Below are 26,822 nucleotides of genomic sequence, written 5' to 3'. Positions count from 1 at the left end.
AATCGTGTTACTTGAAGTATGAGGTACGTAGAGATGAATGTGCACGGCTTGTCCATAGAGGCAAGATGGACGTATTTTCCATAGAGCACCTCATATTGCAGCTCGGGGAAAGTTTTTAAATGGTTAGTTGCAGACATATTCCACATTTAGTGTTCAATACAAAGAGTTTCTAAATATTACAACCATAAACCTTTTTTACTGCAAAGATCATCCCCACCGGGAAATAAGGTCTCCAATAGATGTGAATTTCTCTTTGAAATGCAGCAAGAAATGATCACATTGAATAGGTGAATGATCTTAACTTCATAGCTTGAAACCTTTTACGGTATCCAGCGTGCTGCAACAATTACTTTGCCAAACTGTGTCCTTGTTGTGCATGTTAATTGTTTCCTACTCAAGGTGCTCTGGGATGTAAACATTACTGGTGTATCACACAGAGACTTGGAGCTGTCTGATTGAGAATAATTGAAATATTTGGCATATGCATTTCCCACAGACGCCCAAATGAAGCCGATAAGCCCAAACTTGTTCAGTGTTAAAGCTAGAGAGGAAAGGCAAACTCGAACTGGTATATATGGCTGCAGGCAAAATCCTTTGAAGAGCAATGTGAACATTATTTGCTGGGTTTTGAATCTACATGTTAGAGCCTATTTAAGAAAGGACGCTAGTGGTACTCTTAGCCAGTAGGGATATATTTTAGTTCCTGGAAGCCGTACATTCTGAAGGTTTTTTTACTCTTATCTTTTATCATACTGTCAGTTTGGATGGGTGACCGAGGGTCAGTACTATAAAAATGAACAGCACCTGTTATGGCTACTACAGTAGTGACTCTGTACTCACTAGGAGCAATCGCACTAGTGCCGGCTCCAATGAGAACTTACTGTCAGTTAACTGTGGTCCGACAATGATTAATTCATATATAAGCTTTGGTGGTGAGCAGTCCAGCGACTCAAGGTATGTTTTATTATACATTTATCAAACCTGATTTGAGTCTTTATATATATATATATATATATATATATATATATACACATACATACACACACACACACACACACACACATACATATATATATATGTGTGTGTGTATATTTATCTACCTATCAATTTATCTTTTTTTTTATATATATATATATATATATATATATATATATATATATATATATAAAATATATATACGTTTTTTTTTATTCACACACACACACACACACACACACACACACACACACACACACACACACACACATATATATATAATATACACACACACACACACACACACACATACACACACACTACTTAAGCATTATTAATGTCAATTTGGATTTCCTAATCTTACTATGCTGTTTGTTTTTTCTATTATTCACTTACTTTTAGGCAAGAGATGCTGCAACAGATTGCAATCCGAGTGCAGAGAGATAGTCTCGGATGTGAAGATAAGCTGATACTAGCTCGGAGTGCTCTCCAAGCTGTGAGTGTACTTGACTCTTTCCAGCAGATCAACTTGACTGACATTTCCTTGTATTTCAATATATTTTTCATGATTATTTTACACTTATACGATTAATGTCTATTATGGACTCTATGACATTTAACAAATTAAATATCTAACAATTAAAATTTTGTTTAGAATAAAAACGGCATGACATATCTAAGTTCTCTGTTCCACATTGTAGGATACCAAACGGATGGAATCTGGAATCCAGTTTCAAAATGAAGCTGAGATTGCCGGTTACCTGATCGAATGTGAAAACCTATTGCGACAGCAGCTTATTGATGTCCAAGCACTTGTAGATGGAAAGTATTATCAAGCAGACCAGCTTGTACAGAGGTAATTTTGACTTTGTCTGATCTTAGACAGTACAGTTTGTGTTAGCAGTAATACATGCAATTCAATGTTAACCGTTTCATGACGCTGTAGTGATTATTGTTATCTTTGTGCAGGGTTGCTTCTTTGCGGGATGAACTACTTTCATTGAGAAATGAATACTCCTCACTATACAGCAAAGGACGGATGATTGCGTCTGACCATACACAACTTATGTTATCAGGAATATCACAAAGCCTAAACTCAGGATTTTCACAAAGCTTGAACCCTGCAATGAACTCTACAATGTCCCACAATATGGCACCAATGTCACCAACCGGTCTGACTCCAAGTATATCTGGCAGCATGTCTCCTGGTCTCGCACCTAATCTTGCTTCTGGTCTGCCATCCAGCCTTTCAACCAATGTCTCTCATGGCTTTAATTCACATTTGACGCCTATGACGCCAACATTTGCACCAAACTTTAACCCAGGTTTAATCCAAAACTATGCAACTGGGATGAACTCAAATGCATTACAGTCACTCAAGCTCATGCAAGTCAAGAAACCAATGTTGAGATCATCCCTTGCTGATCAAAATCTACCAGAGGAAGAAGTGAATGTTAAATTTGCTCAAGACCTCTCCAACTGGGTAGAAGAAATGCAGGTAAAGTCTTTAGACTCTATCTCCTTCCTAAGTCGAACATGGGAAATGGAATAGTCTCTGCATACCGAACCATGTGACAATGTAATGTATGTCTCCCTTCTTGTTGTGTTGTCAGTTTAGTACATGAGTTTGCAGTTCTGAGCTGCTCATCATCATTGTGGTACTTCTAATATTCTGCTCCTATTAAGAATAGATTCCTAAGGATTAATAATGGATAAAATTTAGCAGCAAGATCATTTTTTATTAATGGAACATACTTGTCGGATAACAGTAATATCATTATTTCGGGTATAGTAATTCTTAGCACACAACATTTTATTAAAGATTTTGATCGACTGTTGAAATGAATGGAGGCACCTTCATATGTGTAATATCAAACCTATTAATGTCCCCTGACAGATGCAACTGGACCGAGGAGAGTGGGGTTCAGAGTTGGCCAGCATTGAAATCCAATTAGAGAATCACAAAAATTTCCAAGGGGTTGTTGAAGAATTTGAAACCAGTGTTAGAGATGCAAAAATGACCGAGGTATTGGTATAGCTGTGTCGAAATCCTCTACAACTAAACACAAGCTGCAGGAGTTAATTATGCTCATAGGTTTTTGTCACAATATGAGCGATGTTTTTTTAATTTGTTAATTCTTCCTGAGAAATAGTTCTTGCTATGTCAAATATTTCCCTGAGAGAAGGAATATCTTAGAGAACATTTAATCTCACCACTTAATTACTTTGCCCTCCCCGCAGCTTATGTTATGTCTGTGCTTGCTGGAAGTTCTTAATTCTAACATTAGCACATTGTGAAATATAATTACACTGTATGCATATTATGCCTCCGGTTATAAAACTGCACATAGTTGTATATATTATTATCATCTTACCTGGAACCTATAATATCTCTTCTCTTCTGAAAACGCATTCAGTTTTGTTATTGTAACTCCACATGAATTATTATATTTATTATCATATACATTGCTATTGTAGAACATTGTATTTACTGGTCTGGTGGAACAAAATCAAATTGTTAAAACTAAGTAAAGGCAAACTGACACAGGCTTTTGGATATATATATATATATATATATATATATATATATATATTATGTATGTATATATATAATATGTATATATATATATATATATATATATATATATATATATACATACATATACTTTCTGTAAACAGTGACTATATTGTATAGTTCTCCCGCTGTAGAAGACATGGTTTAAGATACATACGTTTGTTTGTCCATATTTCCTTATTATTCTTTTTCTTTTGCAGCTCCAGATGACTGGTCCTTTCAAAAATTCTTATGCTGATGTTCTCCACAAAATTGAAAGCTCTTATTCAAAGTTACTGGTAAGGCAACTGCTTTATTTATATTCATCAATCACAAGAGGACCTGTCAGCTCTCCTGACATGTCTGTTTTAGTAAATACTTGTATTTCCCATGAAATGACAATTCTGAAACAAATTTTCTTTTACCTCTATGTCGTGCCATTCCTCTTTTATTCCTCTTGGAAATGTATATATTGAAAACTGGGTGTTACCAATCCTTTGTAAAAGGGGTGTGTGCCTTCACAGTCTCACTTTGTCAACACTGATTGGACATTGGCCGTTGGTGTAGGGACACACCCCCAACTGGTAACACCCAGTTGTCAATTTATTCATACATTTCTAGGAGGAATTAACATAGGGACAACACAATGTAGAGTTCTAAGAAAAGATGCTTGAGAATTTTTAGTTCATGGTAAAAAAGACTTTTTACTAAAAAAGACATATCGGGAGATGTGACAGGTCTTCTTAAAGGTGAAGGTCACCATCAGTGGAGCTCACAAAATAATTATATATTAAGTAGCTCCAATGAGCACGAGTAGTGTTGTAGTTGAGCAGTAGTGACATGTACTATATGGCTCAGTATGTTCCGTTGTTCGATTTATTGTTATTGATTTGCACAGGACACAGAAAGGGAAAATGACTGACTCCTAGTTCTTTCTTGTTGACATCAGCAGTAGTTTCTGCAAGTAATGTACTGCTTGATGATTATATCCATTATTTATATTGACAATATATTGCAGGATACCTTTTTTCTTGACATTTTGGACACAATGGAGGGAATATATCAAAAGGTTCACACCAGTTTTCTGGAGTAAAAAAGTTGCAGATTATGGAGCATGCCATAGTTGCACAAAAATTTGCAACTCTTTACTTTTCTCGCCACTTCCCCAAAAAGGCGCCTAAAGAGGGCGTGACTTAATCAAAGTGGGTGGGCCTCCACAGGAACAACAAATTTATTACAATTTACACCAGAAAACTGGCATAAATTATAGCAGAAACCAGCTCCTAGCTGGCATAGACTTCAGTATGTGCAGTATACCACGGTAGAGGAACATGCCGGGGTTCGTACATCCCCCCCCGACTATCCCCCTTACCCTTCTCCATCAGACACATAAAAAATAATTCAAGGTACTGACGACGGGCAGCGCTGCCCGGCGTCAGTACCTTGAATAAGTCGCGGCATGAAGAGGGAGCCAGACAGGACACGGTGGGGAGAAAATAAGAGCGATGATTATGTATTTTTTTTATTTTATGTGATGGAGGGGATGGATGAGACCCAATCGTTACGCCACGATTGTGGCACACTGCCAGCGGAGAGATGCGATACATTTATTAAGAGGCTTTCACCTGTGTCACATCTTACTCCAGCGAATTGTTTATTAAGGCAGGCGTTCTGAAATGCCGGTCTTAATAAATCTGCTCCACCTTCTCAAATTTCTTTTGAGTAGAGCCGTTTCATTGAGTCCTTGGTATATAGATAACAATCTGCTTCTGCGTTACAATTTTCAACTTAACCAATTTCCACAAATGCTGTACAAGAATGAGAAATGTACTCCAATGGCAACATGATTAGAAATGAACTGAATGAATCTTTAGCACTTCATTCACCCCAAAGTTAACAAAGTAGAGATGCGGCTAGGGAGATGAATAAGAAGGCATTTGAACTTGGGCTCCTTTGCCTCATCATATGTTTTACTCTGATGCTCAGAATTTGATTTAAAAAAAATGTCCAACCTGTTTGCACACAGACATAAAGGAAATGCTGTGACCCTATTCACTCACTCTTCTGAGTATAGTGACACCAATATGATGAATAATGACACAAACGCAGAAAGTGTTAATATTTAACTTTTATTGTTCAACTATTTGTTTCTTTCACAATGTAAAGTTTGTATGTATGCTTGTAAAGCCTTGTTACTTTGACCTTACAGTTTTTTACTTTTTAATGAAATGAGTTAAAAAAAACAAAAAAACATTTGCCCAGTTGCTAATATATTTTTGTTGTATTTTTTTTTTAACTTAAATTGTTTTAAAAAGAATAACTCAAGAAGCCGCCAAAAGAACCTGGACTCCCTTCTCAGTTTTGTCACCAGAGCCACAAGGGAGCTAATATGGCTGAATCAAAAAGAAGAGGAAGAAGTAGCATATGACTGGAGTGATAGGAACCAAAACATACCCGCTAAAAAGGACTATCATGCTGTAAGTGTCCTGACCTTATCTGTAGCATTCTGTTATATACTCATTTATTGTCACTTTATAGCTAATCAAACAAATATAGCCTAAAATAGGGGGATCGTTCATTAACCCATTCCCACCTACCTCTCATTCCCACCCACCTAGGAACACAGCCTTTTGACAAGTGAAATGTTAACATCCAGTTGTCAATGTATTCATAAATGTCTAGGAGGAATAACAGAGGACCGGCATAACGCAGAGTTCTAAGCAAAGATGTTTGCAGGATTGTTATTTCATAGTGGAGTACAAGTATTTACTAAAAATAGGCATGTCAGGAGAGGTGACAGGTTCTCTTTAAAACAAAACATGAAAAAATTAGGAAAATATTTATTTTGTTACTGTTTTGTACCATTTTTCCTTAAAGAGGATCTGTCACTTGTTTATTAATTCCCTAACTCCTAACTAATCTAATAGGCGCTATGATGCTGATAACTACAGTGGGATTTGTTTTTCCAAAACATTTGTTATTTGCAAAGTTATGAGCATTTTCCTAAATATGGTAATGTGGCTCTAATAGCCAAATAGGAGGTGACTCTTTCTTTTCACTCTGGGCGGTGTAATGTTTTCTGTATGACGCTGTCTAATCAGCATACAGCTTCTCCCCATTCCCTGCCCAGCAACACAGCGTGATCTTATAGTATACAACTTCCATTCCTGACTGTGTATTCAACTGGTGATATCTCCAGTTGTGTCACAGCTAGAACTGCGAACTCCTGGTGTCATATGAAAGATTAGAATCTCCTCGAGATATGGCTATTTGAAGTGATCCCCCTTCCCTCTAAAATGTCTCTCACACTGTGTGAAGCAGCTTCATGCTGATTGGACAGTGTCAGAGGCTGTAAGGTAGCTCCACCTCAGGAGAATCACTGCTATTACCTCCCAGTTGTCTAATAAAGGCTCATTTACATATTTAGAAAAAAAGCTCATAACTTTTGAAATAATAAACGTTTTGGGACGCAATTCTCACTAGCATTATCAGTGTGACAGCGCCGATTAGATTACCTAGGAGATAGGGCATTACTAAACTAGTGACAGATCCTCTTTAAATAAGGCCTACAAAATGAATTGATATCACCTATAAAAAAAAAACATTTCACTTTTAGAATAAGCATTCCAAATGGTGACATCTTGCTCTGGGCATCAAGGTCCAAAACACCCCAGGTCATGACAGAGTTAACGTTTTATTCCATAAAATTTGGCCCTTATTAGTATTACCAAGTCACCCTGGTCCCGATGTAACAAAAGGGAGGCAAGACCTCCACATCGTGACTGAGCAGAAAAAAGCTAAGCCGAAGCAGGAGAATGAAGTGGTAATTCGTGTATATCACACAAACACTCTATTCTCCTAGTTCGGCTCAACTTCATTCTGCACAGGCTCTGTACGAGGGTCTACTCCGCACAGGCTAATTTACAGATTTGGTAAATTATCTTTGATCTTTGTTTATGAAGGATTTAATGAGGGAACTTGATCATAAAGAAGAAGTCATTAAATCAGTGCAAGATAGCGCAGAACAGCTCCTGCTCCAGAATCATCCTGCAAGATCCACTATCGAGGTGAGTAGTGCATCTTTGAATCATTAGCTATAGTTCTTGACTTTTCGGCAGGCAGTGCTAGTGAAAATTTGCAATGCATTTTAATAACATGCACATTTTTATGGTTTACTCATGTTAGGGCCTGTTCACATCAGCGTTCGGTTTCCATTGATGGGTTCTGTCAGACCTTTCCGTCGGAGGAACCCATGAACGGAAAGGCAAACGGATACCATAGCTTTCGTTTGCATTACCAGGGATTTTAATGGTAATGCTTTTGTTGCAAATAGTTTCAGTTTGTCTCCGTTCCTTAAGGTTTCTTTTATTTAGCGGAAACAATAGCATAGTCAACTGCGCTATTGATTCCGTAAAAAAAAAAGGCGCTCGTTTCCACAACCCATATCGGGCCACGTACAAGAAGCTCGGGTGTACAGTATTACAATTTGGTTTGGTTTCCACTTTTATCCATGATAATACTTCGTTAAAAATCCTGGATAACCCTTTAAAGGGGAAGTCTGATCAACATTATCTAGTGATATGTAATAAACACATGTGACAAAATAATATCTGTGATTCCAGATCACCACTGATTTTCAGTAACAGAAATCTCTGAACAGTGTCAAATGTATGCTCTATATTGGTATTGTATTCTGTGGAGTACAGGTTCCACCAGTGTGATTGTCTCACATATATCCATGGCATATCAGATGATCATTTTGACTGGATTTCCCCTTTAATGCTATTTTTACCATCTCCTTTGCTCATTATTAGTCAGATTAGCAGAACATGCTGCCCTAGTCCATAAAAAAATTAAGAAAAAAATGTACACTTGATAGACTCATGATAAATCATAGGGATTCTTCAGGCTTCATGGCCAATCATAGAGGATCAATCCTATCCATTATGGCTTACGTCTTCACAGGAGGTGGAACAGGACCTAATATTCTCTTATTAGATAGGATTTACCAAATATTATAGGAATTCTTATAAATACTGGAGATTAAGAGTGAGTTTACACAGAATTTTTTTGGCGCTAATCTTGACGCGGAAACCGAGTCAGAATCAGCACCAAAAAAACGTCCGAAATCACCCCCCACTCCATTGATTTCAATGGAAGGCAGAGGCATTTTTTACCGGGGCGGCTTTTAGCTGCTCGCGAGGAAAAAAAAAATGGCATGTCTTTTCCTGCTCCGGATTCCGCCACTGACCTCCCATTGAATCAATAGTTTCCGAACGTTTTTAATGGCGTTTTTTGCCCGCAATCCTTGCATTAGCTTCAATGGCCGCGGGTGAAAAACGCGGAAAAAAAATCGCAGTCATTCTGTGAAGGAATTCGGAGCAGATTTTTTCTGCCTGCAAAAAAACTCTGTGTGAACAGAGCCTAATGTTGGAGCGGGATAAAGCACCTGAAAATATTTTCACATTTCTATATTTGAGTCCTTAATTGTGATTGTATATTCCAAGGTAGGGTTTCCCTATCATATGACACAAGGAACTGATATTTATCTAGTACAACTAGACAAAGCATGTTGCATGAAACTATTATTTTTATTATCTACTAGTATTTTGCCTCTCGTACTATCTCCAGGCCTATAAAGCAGCTATGCAGACACAGTGGAACTGGATTTTACAGCTGTGCAGTTGTGTAGAACAACATATACGACAAAACATTGCCTACTCTGAGGTATTTAGATATTATTATTATTATTGTTATTATTTATACTATATTATTCTTAGCACTTCTGATAACGTAAAGTAGTTGAAATTCCAGTTTCAAATTCCACTAAGGACAACATCTGCAAGGAGTTTGCATGGGTACCTCAGATTCCCCCAACACTACAAAAACATACTGGGCCAGATTTACTACGGTGTCTGGGTATAAATAGTGTCAAAATACGTGCCAGATTTTGGCACAGTTTTGATGATTGCACATCATTAGGAGTGTGGCTTAGGAGGAAAGAGTCGTAGCTTAAAAATGCACCAAAACACTGGCGCGAAATAGGCCAAATCAAAATTGATATAACTAAGAGAAAAGTGTCTAACAGGTCATGCAAGATTTTTTGGAAGTGGTATTTTATGTGTATTTTTTTGTTTTATTTATTTTTGCTTTTTCTTTTACTTTTATTTTTTTTTTGTTATGGTCTGTCCCTCAAACAACTTTGGGGGACTTTTTTTTATTTTCATTTGTTTATACTATACTTTTCCACTGTAACTGGGGCTGCACATCACAGGGGAAATCAGCCATGTTATAGTGACTGTTATCACTGTTAGGACGATACTGGGTCTAGTTAGACCCAGCAACAGCCTTCTACTTCCGGCATCAGGGCGATCATGTGCCTGGTCACAGATGTCGCAGCCTCTATTCTATGCACAGCACTCATTGAGCACTGTGTACGTGAGTACAGAGAAGACCGAAGCGATAAAAGGGGATAACATTTACAACATATGACAGAAAAAGGCCATACTTACTGGTACAAGGGCAAGTTAAACACCAGTTCCCAGCAGGATGTAGTATTCACAGCTTACTTGAAATGCAATAATGGGATCCTTATACGGGATCTGTGTGGTTTCCATTACCCCCATAGAAGTCAATGGAAAGTGCCGCACACAAGAGCGTTCACCTCTCCATTAAAGTGTATGTAGAATGGGACAGACGGGAATTGGCAAACAAGGGTCACTGTACCCCCTTTTTCCTGATAGATGATGGTCCTAGCGGTCAGAGCTGCATCTATCAGGCATTAATGGCATATCCTGTGGATATGCCAAGAATGCCTAACATAGGAATACCCCTTTAATGGTAACTTTCAGTTTTCTACATAAACAGATTTGCATAATCCATTATTATTTAATTTGATTAGTGATTACTCAAAATTGCTGTTCCAAAATCGTAATTTCAGAATCACTAATCCAGATTTACAGTTATGAAATGTATTTGACTTACTTTGTTATATTATTGTAGTATTTCGGTGATGCCAAAGATGCCACAGAATATCTGAAGACCTTGAGAGATTCCATACTGAGGAAGTATAGCTGTGATAAATCAACCAGCGTACATAAACTGGAAGACTTAGTACAGGAATCAATGGTAATGACCACAAAATCCTGTTTCCTTTTATAGCCTTTAAGAGGTTCCATACAAAACATATGAAGTTTATATAGGGAGGTGGGGTCCCCTGCTTGGGATTCCCCTCCTTCTCGTGCCATAGTGCTGTAAAGTGCGACTCTGGAAGACTTGGTGCTACCAATGATCAACCATTTACTTTAATCAGTGCCATATACTATGACATTTCATCTGCAAACTCTGACAGCTTTTCCCAGAAAATATCAGCTGATCGCTGGGAGTTGCAAAAGGGGTTGTCCTGATGAGGCAACCCCTTTGTGGACAGTCAGCCCCTAATTTTCCCACCATAAAATTGAACAAAGGTTATTGTAATGTTTCCCTACACTATGCTGGGATTTCCCTGTTTTTATTTTATATATTGCTGTTTTTAAAAAATATTAGCCCAGAAATCTTTTCTTCTGCCAGTCCATATTATGCATTTCCTCTATCTATGAATTGAGGAATTATGTGTCTCACTCTTCTTATCATGTGGCTTAAAAGTTGCACATGTCCGCAGAGTTTGCAGAAGGAAAGATTTAGGTGCTCCATATTCCCACATAGAATAGATTATAAAATTCTCTCATATTATCTAAAGCAGCATCTCAACTTCTGTCCTCAAATACCCCTAACCGGTCATGATTTGTGGCTGTCCCATAGAGAGAAAATCTATATGGAATATCATCAAATCATGACATGTTGGGGGTAATTGAATTGAGAAGCACTTGTTTAGTGGACCTGTTTATTTCATGAGGGGGAAAGTAGTAACAGATCCTTTTTACATCCCAACGAGTTGTAAATCATAATGGGGAATTTAGAATTAGCATATACATTTTTCTCTGATGTTCTTTTTGCTCAAAAATAAAAAGCCCAAACCCCATTTCAATGGAATTTCATGAATTCAAAACAGCATTCATCCTGAGCCATCAAGCAGCATAAGAAATAATTTAACGGCATGAATAATATTTTTTTCTTTAATCATTCAGGAAGAAAAAGAACAGCTTTTACAGTACAAGAGCACGATTGCCAGCCTGGTTGGGAGGGCAAAGGCAATAGTTCAGTTAAAACCAAGAAACCCTGACAATGCACTGAAAGGATCTATTCCGATTCGAGCTATATGTGACTACAGACAAATTGAGGTCAGTGTGTGATTTAATGGACAGTGTAAACTTGTTCACGTCTTGTAAGGTCCGTTCACAAAATAATACACTTTTGTTCTTGTTCACACTTATCCTCTTTTGTGATCTCAGTCCAGTTAGATATTTCAGTCAGACTGGTTGCTATAAATACACAGCTATAATCTTTCAGCATATCCCTAGCAACCAGTTTATCTCAGATTACACAGCTCTTTGGCTCAAGGCTAAATGGGCACTGAGCTCAGGGCCGAATAGAGACATAAAGGATTGGCAGTACGCAAATCACACTTTCCTTTATCTCTTACTTATATATTAATCGGACTTGTTTTTTGTTCCTATGTACTTGCTCAGTTTTCCTCATCCAAATGCGAGTCCTGGCTGCTTTCTGTTGTCCCTTAATCGGTTTATCAATGTAACACTTAGGGCTCATTCAGACGAGCGTATATGTATTCCGTGTGACGGCCGTTAAAACAGTGGCCATCACACGGACTCATGTACTTCAATGGGGCCGTTCACACAACCGTTGTTTCAACTGAGCGTGTTAAGGGTCTGTGAAAAAATAGGACATGTCGTATTTTACTGCGTGTCACGCATCCCTCCATAGACTCTAGTCTATGGGGGATCTGTGACAACGCGCCCCGCACGGGTACACCTGGGACGTGAAAAACTTTCGTTTTTCACGTCCGAGGTTAGCTACAATCGTCTGAATGTAGCCTTAGTTCTAGTAATTTCAATAGTTTTATGATTGTTAGCAATAGCTGTTTAGTCTGTGGTAAAAATCTATCTGCGCCAAAACACTTATCATTCAAGATTGAAAAACTTTCTTCGTCAATGTGTTTGCTTTACAATGAAAGTGAAGACAGTTTTCACATACAGATGTGTCCTTCCTTACCTTTCCTCTTATTTCAGCATATCCTTACATGTGTGGCACAAGATGACCAGCTTTGAAAAAAAATAAATATATATTTTTTAATACTCGAAATGTCTGTGTTATATTTGTCTATGTGTGGCCACCCAGTGGTTGTGATGTAGGTTGCAGCCTGTCAAGGGTTTTACTAGCATGGCACAATATTGTATTGAATTTGTTTGATGAGAAATTGGAGTTCTTAACCAAATTCAAGCAAAGTTAAGGGTGGACATATCTGTATGCAGTTTTAGGTATAGATTTTTTCTTTTTCCTTTTTTACAAAAAAACCCCCCAAAAAACGACAGTAGAAAATGTGTCATTGAAGTAAATGAGATTTCAAAGAAAACGAATTCACGAGACAAGGTTAAAATCCTTGTGGTTTTTTTTAAGCATGCTGTGGTTATTTCAAACTGCGGCATTCCCTATCTGTTGAATTACCTCAATATTTTTCCCCAATTTACATCACTGGGAAAAAAAAGTGGAATAAAAAATGCATGTGACAACTGTGGATGTGGTGCCATGCTGAAGCTGTTCTAGGAAAATGTCTAAGGGCCTGATCACATCAGCGTTGGCTTTCCGTTCCGGGCTTCCGTCTGAGGTTTCCGTCAGGTGCACCCCGCAACGGAAAATGAAACTGAAACCACAGCTTCCGTTTCCATCACCATTGATATTAATGGTGACGGAAACATTGCTAATGGTTTCCGTTCGTCACCATTCCAGCAGGTTTCAGATTTTCCGACGGAATCAATAGCGCAGTCAACTCCGCTACTGATTCCGTCGTTAAAACGGAAACCTGCCGGAATGGTGACGAACGGAAACCATTAGCGATGTTTCCGTCACCATTGATATCAATGTTGACTGAAACGGAAGCTGTGGTTTCACTTTCACTTTCCGTTGCGGTGTTCACCCGACGGAAATCTCCAACGGAAAGCGAACGGTGATGTGAACAGGCCCTTAGAGCTGTTCTTTAAGATAAGAACTGCTACATTTAACACAATTTTGCTGTCGTTTCTGCACAATTTTATCAGTTTGGTAGTAGTATTGTCTCACTTCTGTACCACTGCTACTAAACAACGTGAACATACCCTTATATATACTGCAAAAAAACTTACACTGCATGGTATATGTTTCTTTTATGATCTGAGCCTATGTATGACAGATATTACTGTATGGCATCTAATACAGGTATACGTTAAACGTTTACCTTGGGGAGCTTCCTCAGGTCCTGAGTCCCCAGGAAGAGCATCAGGTATTTGCCGGCCGGGGGATACCGGCCCTGTGGAAACACCTGACGTCACAGTTGATATATGTACATTGCTGTCAGGAGCTTTCAATTAGAGTCCCCAGCCATAGCATCAAAAGCGCTCTGGCCGGGGACTCTGTTGTTGAAAGCCCCTGATATCACTGTCCATATATGTACAGCGACGTCAGGTGTTTCTCCGGGGACGGAATCCCCGGCCAGCTGATGTTTTGTCCGAGGATTTTACCATCTTAAAGCCCCTAACGTTACTGTTCTGTATGGACAGTGATGTCAGGGGCTTCCCCAGGAACGGAGTACCCGGCCAGAGCGCTTGCAATGCTTTGTCCGGGGACTCCAGCATTGGTGCTCCTGACATCACTGGCCATTTATGGAAAGTGATGCCAAGAGCTGCCACGGGCACAGTGCTTCAAGTAGTGCTCTGCCCAGGGGGTTCGGGCGACATATACCACTCTATACCTATATAGTAGAAAATGCATTGTAATGCTCCTGACATCACTGTCCATCACTCCAGAGCCGGAGTGCCCAGCTAGATCACTTCTGATGGTCAATACCGTGAAATACGTGTGTATACCTAGTTTTTTTGAAGGCCGGAGTAGCGTAGTACATTATGCAATTCCATCCTTAATGATCCCGCTCGTACATGGAGTTTGCATGTTCTCCACGTGTTTGTGTGGGTTTCCTTTGGGTGCTCTGGTTTCCTCCCACACCCCAAAAACATACAGATAGCGAATTTAGATTGTGAGCACCAATGGGGACAGTGACTGAGGACAACTTCTGTGCAGTGCTGCGGAATATGATGTTGCTATATAAGTAACAGAAATAAATAAATTAACATCAGAAAATACATTTAAGGGAATTGAAAGACAGCTCAAAAAAAGTTTTTTAGTCAAAAAATGCAATAATTTTTTCCCCCTTTACATTTAGATTACCATTTACAAAGACGATGAATGTGTGCTGGCGAGCAATTCACATCGTGCAAAGTGGAAGGTTATCAGTCCTACCGGCAATGAAGCCATGGTCCCATCTGTGTGCTTTACAGTGCCACCACCAAACAAAGAAGCTGTTGACTCTGCAAACAGGTGCAATCCACTAATACTTTATGTAAAAAATATTGGTAGCGATTAAAGAAAATAAATGACTAAAAGATACTGACTCCTTTAACAGCAGATGATTACAAGTTGCCATTTCTTTTAATAACTATAAACGGCTGTTAGAATTAATAAGACGCCTCCTTAGCTGCCCTTTTGTTAACCCCTTAACGTCATGCCACTTACATGTACGTGGCAGCAGTTAAGGGGAAGTATACTCTATACTTAGCGGATGACAACTGTGTAATACAGCCAACACCTCACAACAATGAGCGGAATCAAAGATCACTTTGATGCCGCCCATTTAACCCCTTAGATGCCAACGTCAATCGCGACCACGGCATCCAAAGTGTTAGAATCAGGGGGGTGGCCCCCTCCGACGTGCCATTGGCCCTGCCGCAACACCACTCCAGGGTGCCGACGATCGTCATGACAGCGTGGGGACCTAATGAAGGCCCCCAGGTCTGCCATCGCTGTACTCCTGTGAAGTCTAGGAGTCTGTAAGAAACATGATATACTGCAATACATTGGTATATCATGTATGTGATCCATGTAATCGCTGGTTCAAATCCCCTAGAGGGACTAATAAAAACAGTTAAAAAAAATTTTTTTAATGTGCCCAAAAAAAATATAAAAAGTTTAAAAACACCCCTTTTTCCATTTTATTCCCTAAAATAATGTTAAAAAAAAATAAAAGTTAACATAACTTGTACCGCCGCGTCCATAAAAGTATGAACTATTACAATATAATGTTATTTAACCTGCTTGGTAAACACTGTAAAAAAAAACAAAAAAACCCAATTGCTGTTTTTTGGTCACCTTAGCTCTCAAAAAAAAAAGGAATAAAAACTGATTAAAAAGTCACACGTACCCCACAATGGTACCAGATAAAACAACAGTTCGCCCTGCAAAAAATAAGCCTTCACATCGCTCAATCGACGGAAAAATAAAAAAGTTATGGCTCTCAGAATGTGATGACACAAAACTATTTTTTTTTATAAAAGTGGTAAAACATAAAGAAACATATCATTTTAGTATCGCCATAATCATATCAACCCGTAGAATAAAGCGAACATGTCGTTTTTACAGCCTGATGAACAAAGTAAAAATGAAACGGCTGTTTTTTGCCCATTTCACGCCACAAATATATTTTTTTAAGTTTCCCAGTACATTACGTGGTACATTAAATGGTGCCATGAAAAACTACAACTTTTCTGCAAAAAACAAGCCCTTATACGGCTGTGGCTAAGGCGGGAAGGTAAAACGAAAATGAAAGAACGAAAATTGGCCATGTCTTAGAGGGGACAAGTAGCTTACATGGAAGTCGGTACTGCTCTTTCTTTGGTATTTAGAAAATGTACTTCTACGGATAAAAAAAGAGCTTGTGGGAAAACGGCTGCATTTGCTATTTTTTTTTGTTGTTTGTAGGTTTTATTCCAGTGATAATTAAAAACAAAAAAAAAACAGTTTCCACATATTCAATTTTAATGGGTTTCCCTTTTTTTTTTTTTTGTTCCCTTAAAAGTTATGTACATCATTATGTGCCAATGTTTTTATTGTCCCGACTCCCATACATCTAAAATTAAAATTCTTTTGACTAAAATAAAAATCCTACTTTTTTTTAAATTCAGCACCTATTTAGATCTAATTGTTTCCATGGTTACAGACTACAAACAAAGCTTGCGCGTAGATCGTGCTGTCATGTGTTACTCTCTTGCATCTGCTCACTTTTTCTAAGAAAAAGGGCAAACGAATGGGGGTAACTCATAACTGAAGACTCACACTACATGGAGACACATAGGGTTCATAGGAGCTGTATACACCAAACTGTAGAATATTTTTAACGAAGGCTATTTGTAAAGTTACTTAATTTCTTTTAGATTGGCAAAATAAGGTGTACATAGCCTTTAAATGAAAAGTAAGATATAGTGAGATATATTAATAAAGAGTAAGTTACATATTATCCAACTATTTTGATTCCCTGTATCTCAACAAATTTGAGTGGCGGTATCATAAATATGACATGTAGTTGATTGACTATGATAGCTGGATTGTCCAATGGTCCCCACAAAGGCATTGCCTGGCAAGTTCCATCTAGGATGGTGACTGCATATATAATATTATTATTATCATTATTTATTATTGTTATTATCATGTGATACTGTCTTCATTTATGTAAGAAATGTGTTAACCACAAAATTCATTTTTCAAGCTTTCCGATTTGAAGAATGAGCCACATAATTATTAGTCGACATAACTTTTCAATATTTTATTGCAGGATTGAGCAAGTGTATCAAAGTGTCTTATCGCTCTGGCATGAATCCCACATCAACATGAAGAGCATGGTATCTTGGCATTACCTTATGAATGAAATTGAAGCCATCCGAGCTAGCAAGGTTTTTTCCGTATGTTCAGTTTTTTGTTTTTTTTACCCTTTTATTTGTACTTTGCATTAAAGTCAAGTTTTTTTATACAATTTCTTGTCACTATTGATTTCTGTCTCAGTGGAAATTATAAAATAATTTCCATAAGGTTTTTAATAGATGGAATTTAATGCTTAAATGTTAGGAATTTAGTTATGTTAAAGTGGAACTCTGGTCCCCTGGAGTCGTGCATTAACCATGTAGAAAATAGCGTTGAGCATAAAATAACTTCTTCCCTATGTAAAGTACCAGGCTTCTTTGTCTAGGCACTGTCCTCTAAAGCAGATTGGCTGTACTGCTATCTAAGGGCACATGGATGCACGCAACAGATATTATCTACTGCGGAGATGGACTAAATCCGCAGCAATCTATCCATGTGTTAAATGCAGACTTTGCCACAGACTTGAATCTGTGCAGAGGTCTTCCGCAGAGGTTGTATGGGGTTTCATGAATCACCATTCACATACATTGTACTTGAACTCCAGGGATATCTGTCATAAGATTTTAGGCTACCAAACGGCCGACAACTCTGGTTTGCGACAGGGTAAAGGATTGGGAACACACCTGTGAAGTTGCAGATCTTAGTGCTTGCATCATGGTAAAAAGTAAGTTTTATTCTGCCACGCGATGTATGTGAATTAGGTTTTTGTGTCCGCTGCGGCATCTAAAGCTCCAACTGTGCAGTTAATTGACGGCTCTGCTTGTATAGCGATAAAGAGACAAGCCGTCAATTATTTGCAGAGGGGAAAGGGAGTGGTTGGAGCTAGTCAAAACTAATTTGCATACAGTGTGCAGCAGGAAAAAAAAACTTTGACCCTGAAGCAAGCACTAAGAACTTCAACACTGGTATAGTCCTGCTCTTTTACCCTATCCCTAACTAACATTGTCAACCATTTGGTAGCCTAAAATCTCATGACAGACTCTCTCTAAGCTGCGGATTTTCTCAGTAAATCCCCACGAAAAATACAACTAATTTGTAGTTAACTTACTGCATGTACACTTCACTTGTTATAAGCATTGGCACGGTCTGTAGAGGCGATGTAGACTACTGCTTCCAACTGGTGACATCCATTGGCATGATTACTCATGTAATCATAGAATATATTTAAAAGGGTATTCGAGTTTAGAAAACCCATATTCATAAACCCTTTTAGCGAATTCAGAGTTAATAGAGGGGGGTGCTCCATTCAGGATCCTCAACTCTAGGTTAGAGTGGAGAGCGGTTACAGAGAGCGTCTCTCGCTCCTCTCCTATTACACAGATAACCCATTGATTTAAAGGCTATATATACTTTTGAAGGCAATTTTTTTAAGAATAAATCAATGTTTTAATTGATTTTGAACAACTGTGAACAATTGTATTTTACTTTTAAAAAAAATAAAAAATTTGTACTTTTTGGGATACAGCTTCTATGTATCCTGTATACGTATAAGCTGTATCTTGTTGTCAAGGCCGGATCCGTCCGGTCAGCAGAACTAACAGCTCCAGTAAACGCTGGTCCTGCGTGTCTTTACAGGATAGATGTAAGCTGTATTTCTAAAAGTAAAAAATGTTTCAACAAAGACCAATTCAAAAGTTGTTCAAAATCAATTAAAGCATTGAAGTATATATATATAATTTGACTTCAAAACTGTACATAGCCTTTACATGGGCACCGTATAATGCTTAATTTGCCCAGTGGTGGCGCTGCAGGGAAATGGAACATTTATAGCAAGATTTCCCCACAGGTAACTACTGACCTTGGGGGTCCCAGCAGGGGGACACTTTGTGATTTGCTTATTTTCAAGGTGCTCTCTAACAAATAAGGAATGTCCAAACCCTTTCAAGGTCTAATGCAGGTAAGGCTTCGTTCACATCTGCGTCAGGGTTCTGAAGTTCCATCGGAGCTTGCCGTCAGAACAGAACCTTGACTGAAACAAACGGAAACCATAGATTTCCGTTTGCATCACTATTGGTTACAATGGTGACGGATCCGGTGCCAATGGTTTCAGTTTGTCTCAGTTGTGCAAGGGTTTCATCGTTTTGATGGTATGAATAGCGTAGTCGACTACCGTATTGCTTCCATCAAAAAGAGCGGAACCCTTTCACAACTGAGACAAACTGAAACCATTGGCACCGGATCCGTCACCATTGTAATCAATAGTGATGCAAACGGAAATCTATGGTTTCCATTTGTTTCCGTCAAGGTTCTGTTCTGACGGGAAGCTCTGACAGAACGTCAGAACGGAGCCCTGACGCAGATGTGAACGAAGCCTAATAGATATTCAGAACTAAAACAAGCTTTCCTCCTAACTATTCTTGTAGCATCATCATTTGAAAAAGCTTTCTCCTGTGCATAAATATTTATGTGACTGATATTTAAATTGTTTAACTCTTCGTTGCAGATAAAAACCTTGCTTCCTGGAGAACATCAACAGGTTCTAGGCAATCTGAAAACTCGTTTTGATGAATTCTTGGAAGACAGCCAGGAGTCAAAGATGTTCTCTCTATCTGATATAGGACAGCTGGAGAGAGAGGTCAATGTCTGCAAACTGTACTATGAGGAGCTTCTAAAATCTGCAGAAAGAGGTAAATTTAAGAGCATATATGACATTACAAACTGATTTTGTGTTATTTTATGTACTCAAAAAACCCAAATGCAAGCATTATAGCTATAAAAAAAATAACTTTCTTCAGATACTTTAAACGTAACCTTAAAATTTGTGTCTGCATATTGTAGTTAATATAATTTGCATTTATGATTTTGTTGAAATAGATCTATTATTTTAAAGTTGAGCTACATTATTATTATTATTATTATTATTATTATTGCTATGGAATTTTTAACAATAGTCACTAAAAAATATATACATGGTTTATGTAGCATAATTATGGATCTACTTTAAAATAGTTCAAATATAATGCCAATGTTCAAGGGAAAGTACAAATGTATAAAATGTCTAGTTAAATTTCAACATCACATTTCATTTAGGCAGCTAATTTGGTAGCATTAGGCCTCTTGCACACATTACTGATTTGAACAGTAGTGGATTCATAGAAGATAAGAAGTGTAAATCTTTCCATTATATTTCCCATGTTTAGGATCCTGCCCTGATTTGGGCTTACAAATACTGATGCAAAATTCTGACCAAATCTGCAATGTGTGAATAAGGCTTAAAGCAGTATTCCCACCTTAGACATTTATGGCATATCCACATTATATATCATAAATGTCTGATAGACGCGCGTCCCTAACTTCATCCCGCCTGGTTAGGCGGCTGCCGCATACTTGGTGGGGAATGAATAGGGAGGAGGCCACACAGTTCTCTCCATTAACTTCTATGGGAGTTATAGAAACAGAACAGCCTTCCCACTTGGATGTGGTGGCGGGACATGGGTTGGGTTTTCCCCAGTTCTGTAGATAGGTGTGGATTCAAGAGCTGGGACCTGCATATATCAGATATTTATTGCATATCCTGTGGATATGCCATAAAAGTTTAGGTTGGAAATAACCCTTTAAACTGCCCCCTGAACTATGCTGGAAATAATCCAGCTCTATCTGGCAGAATTTCACATGTGCTGCTGTATCTTAAAGCTTGGTCAGTACCAGTGCAAGAACAATGTAAGACCAAACAGCATTTCTATTTCATAAAAACATTGCCTTATAATAAATGTTAGGCTGGGTTCACACGACCATGTTACGTCCGTAATGTACGGAACGTATTTCGGCCAGAAGACCCGGACCGAACACAGTGCAGGGAGCCGGGCTCCTAGCATCATAGTGATGTACGATGCTAGGAGTCCCTGCCTCGCTGCAGGACAACTGTCCTGTACTGTAATCATGATTACAGTACAGGACAGTTGTCCTGCAGCGAGGCAGGGACTCCTAGCATCGTACATCACTATGATGCTAGGAGCCCGGCTCCCTGCACTGTAATCGGTCCGGGTCTTCCGGCCGAAATACGTTCCGTACATTACGGACGTAACATGGTCGTGTGAACCCAGCCTTAAAGTTCATACTAAATTACCAATACATTTCAGACTGCTAGAGTCCTTAGTCATAGCTACAATTAAGGATTTTAGAAGTCTGAAATATGTCAATCATTCCGTGTCGGATTTCAAAGTTTATTATTAAATTTATGTTTTTATTAAATTGGATTGCTATTGAACTTTCCATTGATACCTAATACTAGAAAGCAGAGTCTGTTGCAGGGAAATGATGAGAGTAAGAGGGCAGGTTTACACTAAAACATGTTTTATATTATAAATGCAGAACAAAGCACATGTCCAGTATGCTTTAAAATATGAAAATAATTGGCATTAAAAAAATATGGAGAAACGAAACATAACATATCTAAATAAATTTTTCAATAGAGGAACAAGAAGAATCTATTTTCAATCTGTATACCTCTGAGATTAGAAACTTCCGTCTTCGACTGGAGAGCTGTGAGGAACGGCTTATTCGGCAAATCAGAACACCACTAGACAGGGATGATCTACATGAAAGTGCACTGAGAATCTCTGAACAAGAGGTAGGTTATGCTGACCACGTCGACTTTTCCTCCATAGGAAAAATTGAGGATGTGTGTGAGTTGCGGTAATGCTGTGATTTTACTGCAACTAGCGCATGACCAAATGTCATTGGAGACCTATCCTTAAAAGGGTTGCCCAGGTTGTGGGCTGTTTTTTATACTGATGACCTAACCACAGGATAGGTCATCAGTATATGATCAGTGGGGGTCCTATACCCAGATCCCGCACCGATCATCTGTTCCAACTGCCTCCAGGCACTGGAGCTATTCAGGGGTTAGTGCCAGAAGCAGAAGCATCTGACCACAATATAGCTGCCGTACTTCATCTCTGCTCCTATTGAAGTGAATTTAGTGGTCGGAGCCTTCTGCTTCTGGAACCGACCCTGAGTAGCTTCCAGCGTCTGGAGGCATCTGGAAAAGCTGATTGGTGCGGGGTCCATTTGTCGGACCCCCACCGATCATATACTGATGACCTATCCTGTGGTTAGTTCATCAGTATAAAAAACAACCCCCAACCTGGACAAACCCTTTAAGGTTTGTCTTCATATTTAACAATAACAGCAGTAGTCTACAGTGTGCCTTCCATTTCACATACAGTTTACAAGCAGGCAGATTTAATTTACAGCTGTAAATCTTCCACATACTTTAGTGACCTTTTGTGCCCTATTGTTTAGCTAGAGCTGGCGGAGTCACTTGACCTTTTCCTACATGCTGTGTAAATGTTGCCATAAATCGAGCCCTCACAGTTAATGGAGATACTATGGAATTACTATGTTATAAATGCACAGAGGGTTAAGTACATGGTGGATTTACAGCCCCTGTCAATTTATACATCAAGCTGATAGATAACATAATTTCTGACATTATAGTAAGAATCTCTTGCACCATTGGTATCTTGTATGGATATATATATATAATTTTTTAAAACACTAAAGTGATCTTTCTTTTGCCTGCACAGAAATTAAAGAAGGATTTGGACCATCTGAAAGTAAATTTATCAGTAATTTCCGATAAATGTGAGGAGTTCTTCAGCCAAGCTGCTGCCTCTCCATCCATTGCTGCTCTACAAGCTGAGCTCAGTGTTGTTGTCCAGTCTATGGGCTTAGTCTACTCCATGTCTTCCATTTACCTAGAAAAGTACGTTTGTAATATACTTATCCTTTAAACATAATTTATATTTATGTTCTTCCTGGGTAAAGTTCTTGGTACTTGTATATTAAAACAGTTGACATTTGATTTAATTGTTTTACTATAATTATTTATTAATAGAACTTTAAATGAAATAGCTATCACAATATATAACTTATATGGCTGGCTTAAAGTGAATGTCCACCCTTGAACACCATTTTTTTTTTTTTTATATATAAATAAGTCCAAAATTCGGTGCTGATTAATTGTTTTCCTGTTATTCTAGCTGCTTGCATCCACACCAAACTGAACTAAGGAGCTTACTTCATACATTTATACAGTACTTCATACCTCATAGTAAAACAGCTAGAGGTAGCCAGAATTTAATAATTGAACTCCATGATCAGAAAAATGGAATTGTGACCATATAAAGAAATGTTATAAAATTAACCAACAAAGAATGTTTGACCTAAAAATGACATAATGTTATAAGGTTAAAGACACTTTGTGGGGGGAAAAAGAACTCCATGCTTTTGCTCTACCCCTAATAAATGGCATGGGTGGTATCCAGAGATGATATATAAGTATATCATTTATTTAAATGAAATATAAATTACAAGTCTTAAAGTAACGCGTTTCGGGGATTATTCCCCTTTCTCAGATAATTTAATTTTAGTAGATTGACATTCATTTTAATGATATAAGCTCAGTCTGTATATGTTCCAGCTAAAACAGTATACAGCTTCTAATGAGAGAATCACATAATTGGTAACTGCAGGCACGCAAGCTAATGACCAACAGACAATGTTGGTCATGATGCGTTCACAGGCAGCAATGTAGAAGAGTTGTATATAAAGAAATATAGACTATCCGTTTCCTAACTAGCTAAATGTCTTATTCGTTTTTCCTCCCAGTATTTTTACAACTCCAGTTGTCAGTTAGTGAAGCCAAATTGAGTTCACATTTCTACTTTTACCCCATACAGATTAAAGACTATAAATCTAGTGCTCAAGAATACACAGGGAGCAGAGAGTCTAGTGAAAACATATGAGACCCGACTGTGTGAAGAAGATGTCATCACCGCAGATAGAAACACCATTGATAGACTGATTGCCACCTTGAAGGTATTCGTCTTTATATTTTGAACGGTGTGAGCTTTTAGTGTTGCTTCTACCACTGGTTTTTAAGCTGTTTATTATGTTGTATTCTGGATTTTTCTTTTATTATAGATTTTGACATTCCCCTTATTATGGTTTTATCTCACTTTTAATTTAATTAAGAATTACTGCAATTTTTCATTTATACCTTAGCAATGGAGATCAGAGGTGGATGAAAAAAGAGAAGTGTTCCATGTACTGGAAGATGAATTGCAGAAAGCCAAAAGCATCAGTGATCAAATGTTCAAAGTGCACAAGGAGCGGGATCTTGACTTTGATTGGCACAAAGAGAAGGCTGACCAGATCGCTGAGCGGTGGCAGAGTGTACACTCACAGATTGAAAACAGGTTGGCACACATTTACTTTTGACTCTCAAGACTTTTTACATTTTAATCTGCATTGTAAACTAAAGACAGTTATGTATTGTTCTACAGCCACGACATTTTATATTTTTCTTAACAATTTAATGTACTTATGTTCAGAACATGGAGAAATCACTTTCTTGGATGAGTTCTTAAAAGCTAACAGTGTATATGAGGAAGTAATATAATAATGAAATATATATTTTTTTATTTAATAGGTTAAGAGACCTGAATGGAATTAGCAAGTCTTTGAAATATTACAAAGAATCTTACTTGGCACTTGATTCCTGGATTAGGCAGATAGAGGATGGACAAAGTAAGTTTCAAGATGGCATGTCTGATAGTAAGGTCCTCTCCAGACTTCTGGACCAACAGAAGGTAAACTGAATTTCTCATATATTTCCTGCATGTTTGTAATTGTTGTATAGTACCATTGTTCAATGATTACCTATCCAGCAGTAACATTTTGAGAGTTAAAGGGGTTATCCGGGGATCAAAAATTGAATTGCAATAATATGTTTATGTGAAACTAAGTAACTTACTAATATACTTTAATTAAAAATTCTGAACTAAATGGTGCATTTCAAACCTCATGAATTATTCAGGAAGTGCTGGAGCTTTTCTAAAAGTGATGACGCTCCGACACGACCCCACATGACTGAGCTCTTGCTTCATGTGCTGTTCATGAACATGACCGCAAGGGGCTGTCACATTGCCTATTGCTTGAGTCACGTTAGCTGACGCTCTGCCTGGGGACTTCAGCGATAGCAAACCCCTGAATTGACCAAATATGCACGTCGTGAGCAGTGCTGGTGTCCCGAGCAAAGCATTGGCTGATGCTCTGCTCGGGACTCAAGCAATAGGCAATGTGACAGCCCCTTGCGGTCATTTTAACGAACAGCACATGAAGCAAGAGCTCAGTCTTCTGCCCACATCATTGTCACTGTCCATATATGGACAATGACGGCAGAGCAGTACTGGAGTCCTGGAGCAGAACATCAGCTGTTGCTCTGCCTGGCGACTCCACAACTTCTGCCCACGTCATTGTAACTGTCCATATATGGACAATGACGTCAGCAGAGTAGTACTGGAGGGGGGAGCAGAGCATCAGCTGATGCTCTGACTGGCGACTCCACAACTGCCATATATGGACAGTGACGTTGGCAGAGTAGTACTGGAGTCCCCGAGCGAAGCATCAGCTGATGCTCTGCCTGGGGACTCCACAACTTCTGCCGACGTCATTGTAACTGTCCATATATGGACAATGATGTTGGCAGAGCAGTACTGGAGTCCCGGAGCAGAGCATCAGCTGATACTCTGACTGGCGACTCCACAACTTCTGCCCACGTCATTGTAACTGTCCATATATGGACAATAACGTCGGCAACACTACTGGAGTCCCGGAGCAGAGCATCAGCTAATGCTTTGCCTAGCGACTCCACAACTTCTGCCCACATCATTGTAACTGTCCATATATGGACAACGACGTTGGCAGAGCAGTACTGGAGTCCCGGAGCAGAGCATCAGGTGATGCTCTGCCTGGGGACTCCACAACTTCTGCCGACGTCACTGTAACTGTCCATATATGGACAATGATGTCGGCAACACTACTGGAGTCCCGGAGCAGAGCATCAGCTGATGCTTTACTCGGGGACTCTAGGACTGTTGGCCACGTCACTGTCCATATATGGAGAGTGACGTCGGCAACAGTACTGGAGTCCCGGAGCAGAGCATCATCTGATGCTTGGAGACACCAGTACAACTGCAGACGTCATTGTCCATATAAGGACAGTGACAATGATGTGGGCAGAATTTGTGGAGTCGCCAGTGAGAGCATCAGCTGATGCTCTGCTCCGGGACTCCAGTACTGCTCTGCCGAAGTCATTGTCCATATATGGACAGTTACAATGACGTGGGCAGAAGTTATAGAGTCGCCAGGCAGAGCATCAGTTGATGCTCTGCTCCCCCTCCAGTACTTCTCTGCCGACGTCATTGTCCATATATGGAGAGTTACAATGACGTGGGCAGAAGTTGTGGAGTCGCCAAGCAGAGCATCAGCTGATGCTCTGCTCTGGGACTCCAGTACTACTCTGCCGATGTCATTATCCATATATGGACAGTGACAATGACGTGGGCAGATGTTGTGAAGTCCCCAGGCAGAACGTCAGCTGATGCTCTGC

General features: G+C 38.9%; 1 protein-coding gene across 15 annotated transcripts in view; it reads left to right on the top strand.

Annotated features, from left to right (window-relative positions):
- DST (dystonin) overlaps positions 1 to 26,822 on the top strand; it is a 546,107-nt gene that overhangs the window by 298,409 nt on the left and 220,876 nt on the right. For all 15 annotated transcript variants that reach the window (XM_075861968.1, XM_075861975.1, XM_075861963.1 and 12 more), the window contains 18 exons: positions 1,378 to 1,471; positions 1,677 to 1,831; positions 1,945 to 2,473; positions 2,873 to 3,001; positions 3,751 to 3,828; positions 5,845 to 6,006; positions 7,492 to 7,596; positions 9,161 to 9,256; positions 10,532 to 10,657; positions 11,656 to 11,808; positions 14,898 to 15,052; positions 17,340 to 17,466; positions 19,869 to 20,052; positions 21,838 to 21,995; positions 22,954 to 23,132; positions 24,109 to 24,247; positions 24,434 to 24,627; positions 24,861 to 25,020. In XM_075861968.1, the coding sequence (XP_075718083.1) occupies positions 1,378 to 1,471; positions 1,677 to 1,831; positions 1,945 to 2,473; positions 2,873 to 3,001; positions 3,751 to 3,828; positions 5,845 to 6,006; positions 7,492 to 7,596; positions 9,161 to 9,256; positions 10,532 to 10,657; positions 11,656 to 11,808; positions 14,898 to 15,052; positions 17,340 to 17,466; positions 19,869 to 20,052; positions 21,838 to 21,995; positions 22,954 to 23,132; positions 24,109 to 24,247; positions 24,434 to 24,627; positions 24,861 to 25,020 (2,923 nt within the window). The remainder of the gene's footprint in view (positions 1 to 1,377; positions 1,472 to 1,676; positions 1,832 to 1,944; positions 2,474 to 2,872; positions 3,002 to 3,750; positions 3,829 to 5,844; positions 6,007 to 7,491; positions 7,597 to 9,160; positions 9,257 to 10,531; positions 10,658 to 11,655; positions 11,809 to 14,897; positions 15,053 to 17,339; positions 17,467 to 19,868; positions 20,053 to 21,837; positions 21,996 to 22,953; positions 23,133 to 24,108; positions 24,248 to 24,433; positions 24,628 to 24,860; positions 25,021 to 26,822) is intronic.

Source organism: Rhinoderma darwinii, chromosome 4 (genome assembly GCF_050947455.1).
Source record: "Rhinoderma darwinii isolate aRhiDar2 chromosome 4, aRhiDar2.hap1, whole genome shotgun sequence".
In the NCBI taxonomy this organism is placed as follows: domain Eukaryota; kingdom Metazoa; phylum Chordata; class Amphibia; order Anura; family Rhinodermatidae; genus Rhinoderma; species Rhinoderma darwinii.
The sequence above is the reverse complement of the archived record's forward strand: the minus strand, read 5'-3'. Positions and strand labels throughout refer to the sequence as shown.